The 12,864-nt window shown below is 40.8% G+C and overlaps 1 protein-coding gene across 8 annotated transcripts in view; it reads right to left on the bottom strand.

Annotated features, from left to right (window-relative positions):
• The window catches only part of dgkza (diacylglycerol kinase, zeta a), a 91,499-nt gene that overhangs the window by 12,632 nt on the left and 66,003 nt on the right, over window positions 1-12,864 (bottom strand). For all 8 annotated transcript variants that reach the window (XM_079670898.1, XM_079670899.1, XM_079670892.1 and 5 more), the window contains 4 exons: window positions 9,110-9,176; window positions 7,929-7,969; window positions 6,902-7,050; window positions 3,105-3,191 (listed from right to left, as the gene is read on the bottom strand). In XM_079670898.1, the coding sequence (XP_079527024.1) occupies window positions 3,105-3,191; window positions 6,902-7,050; window positions 7,929-7,969; window positions 9,110-9,176 (344 nt within the window). The remainder of the gene's footprint in view (window positions 1-3,104; window positions 3,192-6,901; window positions 7,051-7,928; window positions 7,970-9,109; window positions 9,177-12,864) is intronic.

The raw sequence follows: 12,864 nt of genomic DNA, 5'->3' as shown, positions 1-12,864 counted from the left end.
TAGTGGGAGGAATAACTTTCACCTCTGGCCCTGCGTGGGCAAACTGTGTGTGTGTGTGTGTGTGTGTGTGTGTGTGTGTGTGTGTGTGTGTGTGTGTGTGTGTGTGTGTGTGTGTGTGTGTGTGTGTGTGTGTGTGTGTGTGTGTGTGTGTGTGTGTGTGTGTGTGTGTGTGTGTGTGTGTGTGTATGTGTGTGTGTGTGTGTGTGTGTGTGTGTGTGTGTGTGTGTGTGTGTGTGTGTGTTTAAGTACAGCAGATTGGTGTGACTCTGGAGTGCACTGACTGCATTTCTCTCTCCATCCGCTGTTTTTCTGACTATCTTCTTCCTAAACCCTCTCGGTCTCCTCTCTCCTCCTCATCCTCCCACTCGGTGCACTCAGCATTGCAAATCAGCCCGCCAACACACATGCACACACACGTGCAAGCGCACTCACGCATAGCCGGGAGGGAAGTGGTGTAAGGATCAGCAGGTTGTGTTGCTCTGCCTGTACTCACATTGTACCTATTACTTTATTTAGTCCCTCTTTCTGTTCTCTATGCTAATCTTCATTTTGCTTCTTTTTTTTTATCCAGCTCAAATTCCTTATCCTTCAAAGTGTTTATAACAGCAGGCTTTCATATAGTCTGTTACAGCAGCTGATAATCACAGTGTTCATGCTCGATGAATCAGATAATTACACTTAGATGACATAAAGAGTAAATAGAGTTCCCGGCTGTAATCCAAACAGCCGCGTCGTTGTTCACGGGGTCATTGACTTTATCCACGCTGTCACTGCCTCGGGTTTACACTAACCACTAGCACTCGTTATGGAAACAGTACAAAAGAGCACAGATATTAATGAGCAAACACATCACATTATGCTATCAGGAGAACAGATGACATTGGATCATATGTCATTCAGCTGGCTTCTATCCAAAGTCATCATGATACCTAACCCCACACACACACTCCTACAGTAGTGTGTGTGTCATGATGACCCTGACTAAAGGGGGTGGGATTGAACCATGGACCGTCTGATTGGTAGGACCACCTATTAATGCCTGAGCCATAGATTAACATGTACCTAATTAACATATTTGTATTAATTCAATTATACATATACATATTATTTTGATGGTAAATCCATAAAATAATACATTCTGTAGTAAAGATTAGTTTGTTTACGTTCACCAAAAATATAATTTCCACAGTTCTACCTATCATACCACAACCTCCACGGTATTCATTCAGTCCACTTTTATTATCAGAATGGTATTTTATGTATATTATTTGTAGTTATAATTCTAATTCAAGTTCATTTTAAATAGTTGTGACACATAAAAAATTAGGTGATATTCTTGGTAAAACAAACTGTGGTAAAAGTTATTGAATGGCAGCCATTTTTATAAAAGGACCTTAGTGACTAGTGATGGTTTTAGTTTTTACTTCTGTTCCTCACGTGCAAATCCATTTGTTAGGAGGACTGCAAATTGGGGTATAGGGGTTCTTCTTAAACTACTCCATAGGCTGTTTGTTTAAAGACTAGGAGCAAACCCAAATGTGCAGACATACTTTATTTCACCACGGGCAAATCTTGCTGCAATCGGGCTGTCCGGAAAATATAGCTGCGAAAAGACAACTGGTGTCCTCGAATGACATGAATGAGTGCCACTTGATGATTTAACAGTATCTCTGCTTTAAGGATGTTGTAAAGCCATAAGTTATAGGAGCTGCATCTTGGCGGCATGGTGAGCTTGCTAATGCTACAGAAGTCTGAGCTGGTGGGCCGTCTCACCACCAAAACAGTGCAACGGTTACAGGCCCATTAACGTTATAATCTATACATACTATTTTGGTGCTTGGAAACATTTGCAGTTTTATTGGATGTAACTAAAGCCACTTTTCAAAAATTATCCAGGCCAAGGAAATTGCATTTAAAATTTCAATGGCTTTTCATGACCATACAAAACCCAGCACTAACATACATAGATAGTACCCCCCCCCCCCCCCCTGCATCCCTATTATTCCACCACTGAAAGTAGTCCCCAATAAATGCACTATTTTGTCCTTCTGTTTATATTTACATAAAACAGCAGTTGTTTTGGACTTGTTTTAAGAAATTAAAGCAAACAGTCTTTAAAGATCCATGCAGTGTAAACCAGTGGGCTTGGAGAGACAGGAGTGGGTCTTTTGATGGGATTTGTTGACATAAAATAAAAACCCACATCTTCTTATTCTGCAGAGCGCGCGTAAAGAGCTTCAGGTTTCTGTAGGTGAATATTTAATCTGTGCATGTAAATATGTTTTAAAGGATTTCATACGGAGGCAGGGCAAACAGGAGAATGTGTTAACCAAGGACACACACACACATACACACACACACACACACACACACCAAATATGATAGTAACACTTGGCAGGAGAAGACACTGGAGAAATGCAGATGGAAATATTATTCATGCATTTATATAAACACAGAGAATTATGCAGTTGTTGCTCATGCAGGCTTTGCCCTCCAACAGGCTCAACAGGCTTAACAGATAAACCTGTGGAGCAGCACAGCTACATTAGCATGTACCTGATCAACCAATCAGAGATAGCCTTCCACAGCATTCAGATATACAGTATATGGGTGTCATGATGCAACCTGACATCCACTCTCTGACTGAAACAAACACAATATTGATTGCCTTTGGAGGGTTATGATGCTTCTCAGTTTTACATTGAACCAAAAAATGTATGAAAATGGGATTAAAAAATGTGTTTATTTCAGTATATACTGGTGTTTTAGTATTAATAAAGACACTAATGATTAAAACCACCGGATTGCACCAGATTCCGCTGAACACACACACACACACACACACACACACACACACACACACACACACACACACACACACACACACACACACACACACACACACACACACACACACACACACACACACACACACACACACACACACACACACACACACACACACACACACACACACACACACACACACACACACACACACACACACACACACACACACACACACACACACACACACAGGGTAAAGGGAAGCTGCTCTCAGAGGACGTGTTAGTGTACAGTAGTTTGAGTGTTATGTGTTTTACCTGGGAGCAGAGGGTGAAGGGGGGGTTGAGCTGGAGGTGATGGGGTACACAAACACCTGGTTGGAGGACTGACTAGAGGAGCTTTCTCTAAAAAAACAAAAATCAGCAGAAAATAATGTATTATTAAATATTCAGCACAGCCATGGTCAGACAGGAGACTAACTGTTGATCACAGATGTATCTGGAGCCAATGGACCCACATCAACACCTGTGTCATGATCCAAGTTCACATTAAGAAATATTATAGATATTTTCTTTATGAATGCTGAGGACAGTGCCGGTTTAGCTGTTTTCAAAAATATTTTAATATACTGTATAATGTGTCATTGAATACCAACCTACATAAAGGTTTTTGAAATGGAAACTGTCTATAGTGGCTGTTTTTTATATTTCAGTTTTTTACTGATATTTCGTTTTTAGAAAATGTTTAACATTGATATCAACCAGGGCATTTTAGTTCCTTGTATGCTCTGATATTGATAATATAATAACTCAAATAACTACTACTACTCAATCAATACAAAAATATATATAATTTTTTTACAACGACTATATCATAGGGAGGTTAGTTAATGACACGTTGGTTGGTCATCAGATAAATGACCTGTGGTGTATTCTGGGTAACGATAGACTGACAAACGTCCTGTCATGGACCCCACACACACTCTGGACTAAATCCTCTTCAACTTAACATTTGTAAAGTCGTGGTGTCTCTAGTATCATACTTATGAAGATGACAAACACATTTTAAAACAATATCAGCAGTTCACTATTGGTCGATACAAGCCATTTACACTTTGCTAGTATTACAGCAATGGAGGGACTGTATGACAGCCCACAATGCACTGCACATAGGTTTCTTTGTTTAGGCCATGGACATTATGTTTCTAATTTGAGTGTGTGTGCGTGTGCGTGTGCGTGTGTGTGTGTGTGTGTGTGTGTGTGTGTGTGTGTGTGTGTGTGTGTGTGTGTTGAATGAGGTGTGTCAAGTAAAAAGGAGAAATGTAAATCTTCAGAAGGCTTTTTAAAAAACTGTCAAACATAGGTGGACATGTTTGGCTAGAAAAGCACAAAGATGGAGAGTCTTTGTTTTTATACAAATGACTGACTGCTTGATGGACAGCTACCACAGCAGCAGCTCACACAATGGAAACATGAAGAGAAGCGAGGCGGTGCCGGGACTTCACTGGGGACAGGAAAAGGTGGGTCTACTGCATTTATATCACACACACACATTCCTCCTCACACACACGCTTTCTGAAAAGATTTTATCAGACTCTTCAGAATTCTGAGAATAAATTCAGAATCTTAATACTCCACATTTTCCCCCATGTGGCCCCTAATCCTGTTCCATAAAATATATACTAAAATGATCATGGAGTAACTTTATTTGTACCCAAATATGATGCTTGCTGAGATTAGCATTTTGGATTAGTCCATATTGCGATTTCAATAACATTTGGATTAATTGTGCTGCTCTAATGAAAGTTATTCCAGTAACAGTTTTAATTCCTCCCCCACATGTGTGTAGTGTGCTTCATCACATAATGCTGCACTAGGCCATGAAAAAGTAAATTCATGATCCGCTGCTGCAGGGCACATTTCACTGATTCATCAGTCATGAAATGCTTTTTGCCCGGGGGTCCCAGTTACACTAAATGGCCCCCCGGCAGATCGTTAGCCTGCATGTTTCAAACAGCCATGATTGAGATACACTGAAATGTATTTTGTAGTGAATGAATATAACTCAGCTCCGCTGTCACAAGGACAGATACAGGAAATAATTCCTGCAAATGCCTTAAGACTTTACAACAGCTCACCTCTGGCTGTCAGATAACTCGCTATCTATCCATCTATCTCTCTATCTATCTCTCTATCTATCCCTCTTGAAAGCTGGTGATCCCACTGAGTTGAATAACTATCGTCCTATCTCAAATCTTTCTGTGTTATCAAAGATTCTTGAGTCCCTAGTTTCTACTCAGCTAAAACTTTTTTAAATTCACACAACATCCTTAACCCTATGCAATCTGGATTCAGATCAAAGCACAGTACTGTGACTGCCAGTCTGAAAGTCTTAGACGATATCAAGGCTGCTTTGGATAAAAAAATATATGTTTGTGTTGCATTGTTTATTGACCTAGCCAAAGCATTTGACACTGTAGATCACCACATTCTGTCTAATGTTATGTTGATGTCTCGTTTCGGTCATAACGCCATCTGCTGGTTTCAAAGTTATCTAAACGACCATACTCAATACGTCAGGTTAGGTAGTACTGTCTCTGACCCTGTCACCTTGGAGAAGGGAGTTCCACAGGGCTCTATTTTGGGGCCCTTGCTCTTTTTATTATATGTAAACAATATTTGTAATCAGATGCAATTTTCTACCTATCATATGTATGCTGATGACACTATTGTATACTAATGTGCTCCTTCTCTGGATATGGCCATTTCAAATTTAAAAACTGATTTTATCATGCTACAGCATGCGCTTCTTGATTCTAAAGTGCTATTGAACGGTAAGAAAACCAAAGCAATGCTCTTTGCTCCCAAGTCAGCGTCCTCTTGCCTCTCCATTGACACCTTTGATGGCATCTCCGTTGAGTCGATACATACAAATATGTGGGCTTTTGGTTGGACAGAAATCTAAACTTTAAACACCACATTGAAGTTCTAACTAAGAAACTGAAATTCACTCTTGGCTTCCTTTAAAGACTTAAATGTTGTTTTTCTACTTCTTCCTATAAAAGATTGGTCTCTGGCTTATTCCTGTCCCAGCTTGACAACGGTGATACAATTTATAGATTTGCCTGTCCCACTGTTTTGGCCAAACTTGACCCAATCTACCATGTTGCACTGCGTTATATATCAAATGTACCCTATCATCATTGCAAACTGTATAGCCTAACTGGATGGAAATAGGATGCAGCATTGGTTGTTATTAATGTATAAAGCCATTTTAGGTAAGCTTCCACTCTACATATGTGCCAGATTTGCTCCAGTTTGTGACTCTAACAACCTCAGATCCAGTGCCTGGATACGGTTCCAGGTTCCTGCTGTGTGGACTTAGGCTGGAAAAAGGAGTCTTTTTCATTATGGTCCTTGGTCTTGGAATGACCTTCAATCAAGCCTTAAACTGAGGGCACTTGTCCCTATAGCCTGTTTTAAATTGAAGTTGTCTGAGGTCCTTACCAACAGCTGCTCTTGCAGTAATAAGTAGTGCCTTTCAAATCAAATCAAACCTTTCTTACTGTCCCAAATGTGCACAATGCAGTGACTGCTTTTCGTCTTTTGTTTACTTAGTGGTGTTCTCTGTATTTTATATGTCTGTGTTATGTGTAAAAATGTGTAACGTTGCTGCCTTCTTGGCCGGGTCAGCATTGTAAATGAGATTTTGTCTCAATGCTTTTTATCTGGTTAAATAAAATAAAAAAATCTGTCTGTCTGTCTGTCTGTCTGCCTGTCTATCTGTCTGTCTGTTTATCTAACTCTTAACTTATAATCAGTCCCCATGTTCCCATATGTTTCTAAATGGTTCCGCAATAAATGGACGGCAATGTTTTTAAGACTGTTTCTTTATGTAATGGGTATTTCCCTAAAAAACATGTTTTACTTTTAAGGTAAAGTTTTGAGTTTGAGATAAAAGGTACGTTAAGACTGTTTAGAACTGTCCGGGAGGGAATTAGTGGGAGATGTGTGACAGAGTGACACACTGTGAAAATCCAGTCTGAGTGTTTTTTAACTGACACCACAGCTCTGTAAGTGAGGTCAGGGTTTAACCAGCAGCTCTGATGACCAACCTGCTGTTCACCAGGCCGGAGGCGGGGGTAACCAGGTCCGGCATGGCAGAGGGTGAGGGTGAGGTGCCCACCGTTGTCATGACTACCAGTTCAGGGTCCAGGATGAAGATCTCTTCTTGGGAGATTTCTGATACGTAGTTCAGATGTTCCTAACGGAGCACAGGACAGGGAGGTCGCACAGGTGTTATAGCACATAATAACATTTTTTTTTTACTTTTGTTAACAATGGGACTGAAAACGGACTATTGCTCTAGGTGAGCTAATGCTAGCCGGCTGCTTTTATTCAAAAGCTATGGTCGAAATTCCCTACTAACTACAACTTGACTTTTGATTGGTGAGTTAGTGTGGCTTTTATATAACTTTTGGCTTCATAGTGAGCTGAGAGATATCTATAGAGATGAGTTGATCTATAACCCAGAGAGGAGAGGAAGCTGCCATCAGTCTTTGAGAGGATTCAATGTCTCTCCACTCAGTTACACATGGATCCTGTGGCGGTGAGGAGGCTTTTCTCCGCACCTGCCTACCTTCTTTCACTGATCACATTTTTTGATGATCTTTGGGAGGCTTCAAAGTGGAGCACCTGCTCTCTGAACAATGTTCCCACAGCCACATAAAAAACAGGGAGCTGGGTGGATGTCGAACGGCAGTGGAATATATATCTCATCCTGGCTGAAAAAGTGAAACTCTGACTTTTAAATAAGAAAGAGCTAAATATATTAAGCAGACACAGCATCACACGCTGCAGAAGAAGCTGTGTACCTGTGGTGAAGGAGCCACTTCTTAGAGAGATGGGCCAATTACGCCTTCACTACCCAAACAAGGTGACGAGTTAAGCAGCTCGAAAGAAACCCAATGATGGTGAGGTTCATGCTCCCTCTGCTTCAATGTGAACCCACCACAGCCAGAAGGGTCTTTTTGCCTCTCATATGCACACTTTAAGATTCAAGATTCAGTTTTCAATAAGTAAAGAGGCAAATGTATTTATTTAGATTTAGAGAAATAACAACCAGTGATGTGAGAGACCTACCTGTGCTCTGTCTATCCTGTAGAAGCGATCTGCTGTTGTAGCTTAGAAGACAAACAGAAAGACAGCGTTAAACAATCAAATATTATGAGCAAAATTCAGCTGGTTTATCGCACCTCTTTTGATAATAATGAAATCTCTTGACATAACACATTTAATTAAAGAAAGCGTTTCAGTTAACAAGCTAAAAAACCTGCTCAGAAAATCAAGTTGAAGCTGGGTTGGACAGGTACATCCTGCAGGGTTATCGATGTCACTATAAGAGGTTATTATTGAGTGAGATTTCCCTCTGCATCGTGCTCTGCAATGATTAGCTGCTTCCCACACACACATTCCCTCTGTCCTCTTCACACACTCTCTCTTTCAACAAGCAAGTCGTATTTCTGTTTGTTTTCGGCTGAATTCCACCAGGACCTTACACAAGCTGAGGTGTGTGGTGTGTGTGTGTGTGTGTGTGTGTGTGTGTGTGTGTGTGTGTGTGTGTGTGTGTGTGTGTGTGTGTGTGTGTGTGTGTGTGTGTGTGTGTGTGTGTGTGTGTGTGTGTGTGTGTGTGTGTGTGTGTGTGTGTGTGTGTGTGTGTGTGTGTGTGTGTGTGTCACATTGTGTAATATGAAGGTTTTTCTCTGTGATATATTTGGCAAGCCGCTGCTGCCGAATGAATTAATATTCACGACATTCACCAATAAACAGAATCTGACAGAACCATGCTTGATGTTATTTGAAGAAAAGAGCAACTCAGAAATCTGTTCATCTGTTGTGTTTGCACGCATTTCAATAACCTGTTTATATTCTTTACACTTCCCTAAAAAGAAGATGCCCTTACCACACCCCTCTGATAAAGCCTTTTCTTTTTCAGGTGGTGCAACAGTTGATCGAGCAAATAGTAAATAATAACCAGATTCCTGCTCATATTGAGAATAGCAATTATTGAACAATTTACAGGGAATCGGTTAAAAGATAATAACTTAATTATCTCACAATGGAAGAATTGAATAAGATGACAATTAATGTACATATGAGTATTACTGTTGTACCCATTCTGTGTTAGCTAAACCTTATGATCTAAGTTGTGTTCCCTTCTTCTTCTGTTATGTAGTTATTTGATGTATTTAAGAGATTCATTTTTAATGTATGCCTTGTAATAAACTTTAAAAAAAAAAGCAAATTAAAAATCCAACACTTACAGTCAAGGAAACACCACTTTGGAGATAGTCTCTGCGAGGATACACTCTTTTGCTTGGCGTCCTCCTCCTGAAGGACAGACAGACACATCAGTTAGACTACAAAGCAGGAAACTTCATCCATAGTGATCCATCTATTAAACAGAAAACCCAACAGAGTAGCTTCTAAGGTGGGAGAGAACAACAAATTAGATCCATTTTGAGATATGACTTGTGTTATTCGCCTTTTTTTGTACTGGATTTCCTTAGAACTTAAAGGTCCCCTATTATACTTTTTTTCAACAGTATATTATCGGTCTCAGATATATACAGAACATGTGTCTGATTGGCTGAAACACCAAACAGATCATTGTAGCATCCCATAAACCCCTCTGTTTCAGGCCTGTTCCAAAAGTGCTGATTCTGTGTCTGTAGCTTTAAATGCTAATGAGCTTCTCAAGAAAGATACACATAACCCAGTTACAGTGTGACCCGTGATCAGACCGGAAGGTTTATGAATACTCTATTCTGATTGGTCGATTTGGACATTTCAGAGGTTGTTAATACTCGCGAACACACACCTGCTTAGCAAAATAATGACAGTTGATAAGGAGGATCAAGGGAGAGAAGGAAAGAGGGTGTTCTTTTGAGTTGTTTATCCACATCTCCATCATTACCAACTTATTTCCAAATATGTGCAAAACATTGATTTCTGTTTGGTTCGGGACTGAAGTTCGAAAACCAATGTTTGAGAAGCCAGTAAAGTTGTGTTTGTGACCTGAGGAAACTTCTCCGTACCTTCCCATCCACGCGCCTCATTACTGATACTTTTTGTATGGAGGTATCACGCAGACGGCTAACATCCAGTCTCCAATTAGCTCAGAAAGCTGCAGCAGGATTTTTAACAAGATCAAAACACAGACAGCCCATAACTGAGCCCCCCCCACACACACACACACACACACACACACTCACACACTCGCTCCCTTAGCTGCGGGCCCAGTTTAAGCCGTCTTCTTTGTTTACTCAGCTTCTATGTGTGGACTGGTGCTGCTCTAACACACTGTCTGCCCCTCAGATCCTCCGACCACTCTGTCTGTCCGCTGATCAGTCACTAAATGTTCCTGGGAGAGCTTTCTCACTCCACTGATGTTCCCAAATTAAAATACATTCTTACTTTAACTGTTCTCTGTGCCTGCCGTACCCTTAACGGAGCATTTGTTTGAGCCAAAAACTTGTATTGAGCGCATTCCTGTGTTCTCTTTACCAGCTGGGACACACTGCTGTTGTTTCACCTTGAGATACTGTGTGTGTGTCTGGAGATTGTTTTAACAGGGGTTTCTATTTCTGATTGTGTCACCTTGATAGCATCAAACGGTTTAAGATGTATGAAGTTAACTTGCAGATGGAAAGCGGTATTATTCCTTCAAACCATCATTTCTGAACATGTTTCACTCGTCCGCATACAAAGCTGATCATAATATCTGTGATACCAATCTATTGGTATGTATCACAGATCAAATTCAATCAATACATTTCACCTTGATTTAACACGGAGTCTTTTCCGACAATGACTGGGATACAATGTTCAACTTTTAGAAACTAATCACATTTACAGCTAATCATGCTGTGTTAGCAGCTGCCAGGCAATACCAAACATTCTCAGTTGAGCACTGAAATGTAAAGTCACCTTCCACTAGATGTGACGGCAGGAAAACACGCCAAAGAAAGTAAAGTTGTTTTCCTAAACTGCAAAGCTTTGCTGCAGACTTTGACAGAAGCTGGCTGGAGTAAACACTCCCCCTCTCCTCTGAGTGTGTGTGTGTGTGTGTGTGTGTGTGTGTGTGTGTGTGTGTGTGTGTGTGTGTGTGTGTGTGTGTGTGTGTGTGTGTGTGTGTGTGTGTGTGTACTTATCTAATCCTTCAGCAGCACTCTCTCACAGTCAAACGCCCTGAGGCTTCTAAAGCAAAACCTAGAAAACGGCCTCAAAAGCTGAACGCGTCTGACTGGATGAGTCCTCTCCTCACCTTCTTTCTTCTCCTGTCTCCTCCCGCTCACTCCTGTTTGTCTTTTCAACCATCAAGCTGCAAAGTTCTCTCTCGGTTTGGGTCAGATTTGGTTTTTGATTCATTCAGCTCCTGGAGTGTGTGTGTGATGTAACGAACAGGAGCCTGGAAGAGCAGTTCAGAAAGCACCTCTGTTCTTCTCAAATCTGACTGAGTTACCACTTTCATCAATCATAGATATTGTGTTTTTTGATTGCTTCAAGGCCTTATGATATCCTCCACAGTAGGCATTTCCACAGTGGTATTGTCAACTTTGCAACACCTAGGAAATCAAAAATGACCTCCATATGAAATGAATGGCTAACCCTAGATTATATGTTCATCCATCAGATACACACCAAATCATCAACACTCGATAATAAGTAGTCTGAGACAATGGAACAGCTAAAAGGGTGTTCAATAAAATACAATTTGGTGATAATGAATGGTTTTTGTGTTAATATTAGAGTAGGTCAAACAAACCGGTCAAATATGTCCAGGAACACCGAAGTTAGGGGGGGAGAAACAAACACAAAGTCTAGTTTGGACATTTGTTTGGTCAACATCAACAACAGACACACACATTAACTAAATATATTCTGCGATAACTCCAACTAACGTTTTTTTTCTCCTACACAGTAACAAAGTGCAGCAGACAGCATCAGCAGAGATCAAACGTTGCAACGGGTGTTACATCATCGGGGTTGCTAGGCAACACAAAGTCTGACAACAACTCATGAGCTGTCTCCTCAGCGTTAGTGATCTAACCTATCTAGAAACAAGATAGTGTTGTTAAAAATATCACTTATAGAGTCAGTGTTGCTCTGCTTGCTCCCAGAGAGGAAGATGAAAGCTTGTTGTGGGATGAAGGATGCGGGTACGTGACATCTACATCAGATTCCTCTCAGCCACCTAAATAAGCTCAAGAGCTACTTCACATCCTGTGTATGAAGCATGGGGTGGGGGGGGTACAAACACAATTTCAGAATCAGGAGTTAGGACAGCCTCAGTGGACAAAGCCCTGCTACATGAACCTGATTCTGATAGAAAACTGAATGGACTATTCCCTAACTACCTGCATCCATTCACCTATTCACAAACACACACCTTCTGATCTACAGCAGCTGAGGGTTCAGTGTCGTGCTCGAGGACTAGAGTGACCAAGAGTCCCACATATTTAGCCAATGTATCGCATTTGATTGACAGTCGCTCTTCTAAAACTAAATGGATAATCCAATGGATGTTTAGAAAGAGAGGGCTGTCACCATTGGCTGTGTCAGATGTCAATCAATTAACAAAGACATTTATTTACTGACAGGTATTTGTTTAAATCACGCACCGAGGTGAATATGATTTAAAGCGACACTACATGCGTACAAATGTAATACCAATGTAATTACATCTTGTAAGACTGCCGGGGTGGTTAAAATGGCAGAGATGTCTCATCCTCTCTACGGTGACCATGAGACATCGGGACAAATGTCTGAGGTACACCTCTACCTAGAGACCCCCGTACCTTCCAGATGAGACTGTCAAACAAATCCTGGTGATATGATAGTGTCCCCTGCATGTTATTGTATTTCATTTGAATTAAAGTGATGTAGCACTCTGCTGTTTGATGTCAGTCTTAAACAGCGACTGTGTTAGTCTCCCCAGGTGTCTGCCTGTTGTCAATGTGCTGGGAAGCCTTCTATCCCAGCTTTAATGAATGGAGAGAAATGGATGAGCAGATGT

The sequence above is a fragment of the Notothenia rossii genome (genome assembly GCF_949606895.1).
Source record: "Notothenia rossii genome assembly, chromosome: 3".
Taxonomy (NCBI): Eukaryota; Metazoa; Chordata; class Actinopteri; order Perciformes; family Nototheniidae; genus Notothenia; species Notothenia rossii.
Note: the sequence above shows the minus strand (reverse complement) of the source record. Positions and strands in the feature narration are given on the sequence as shown.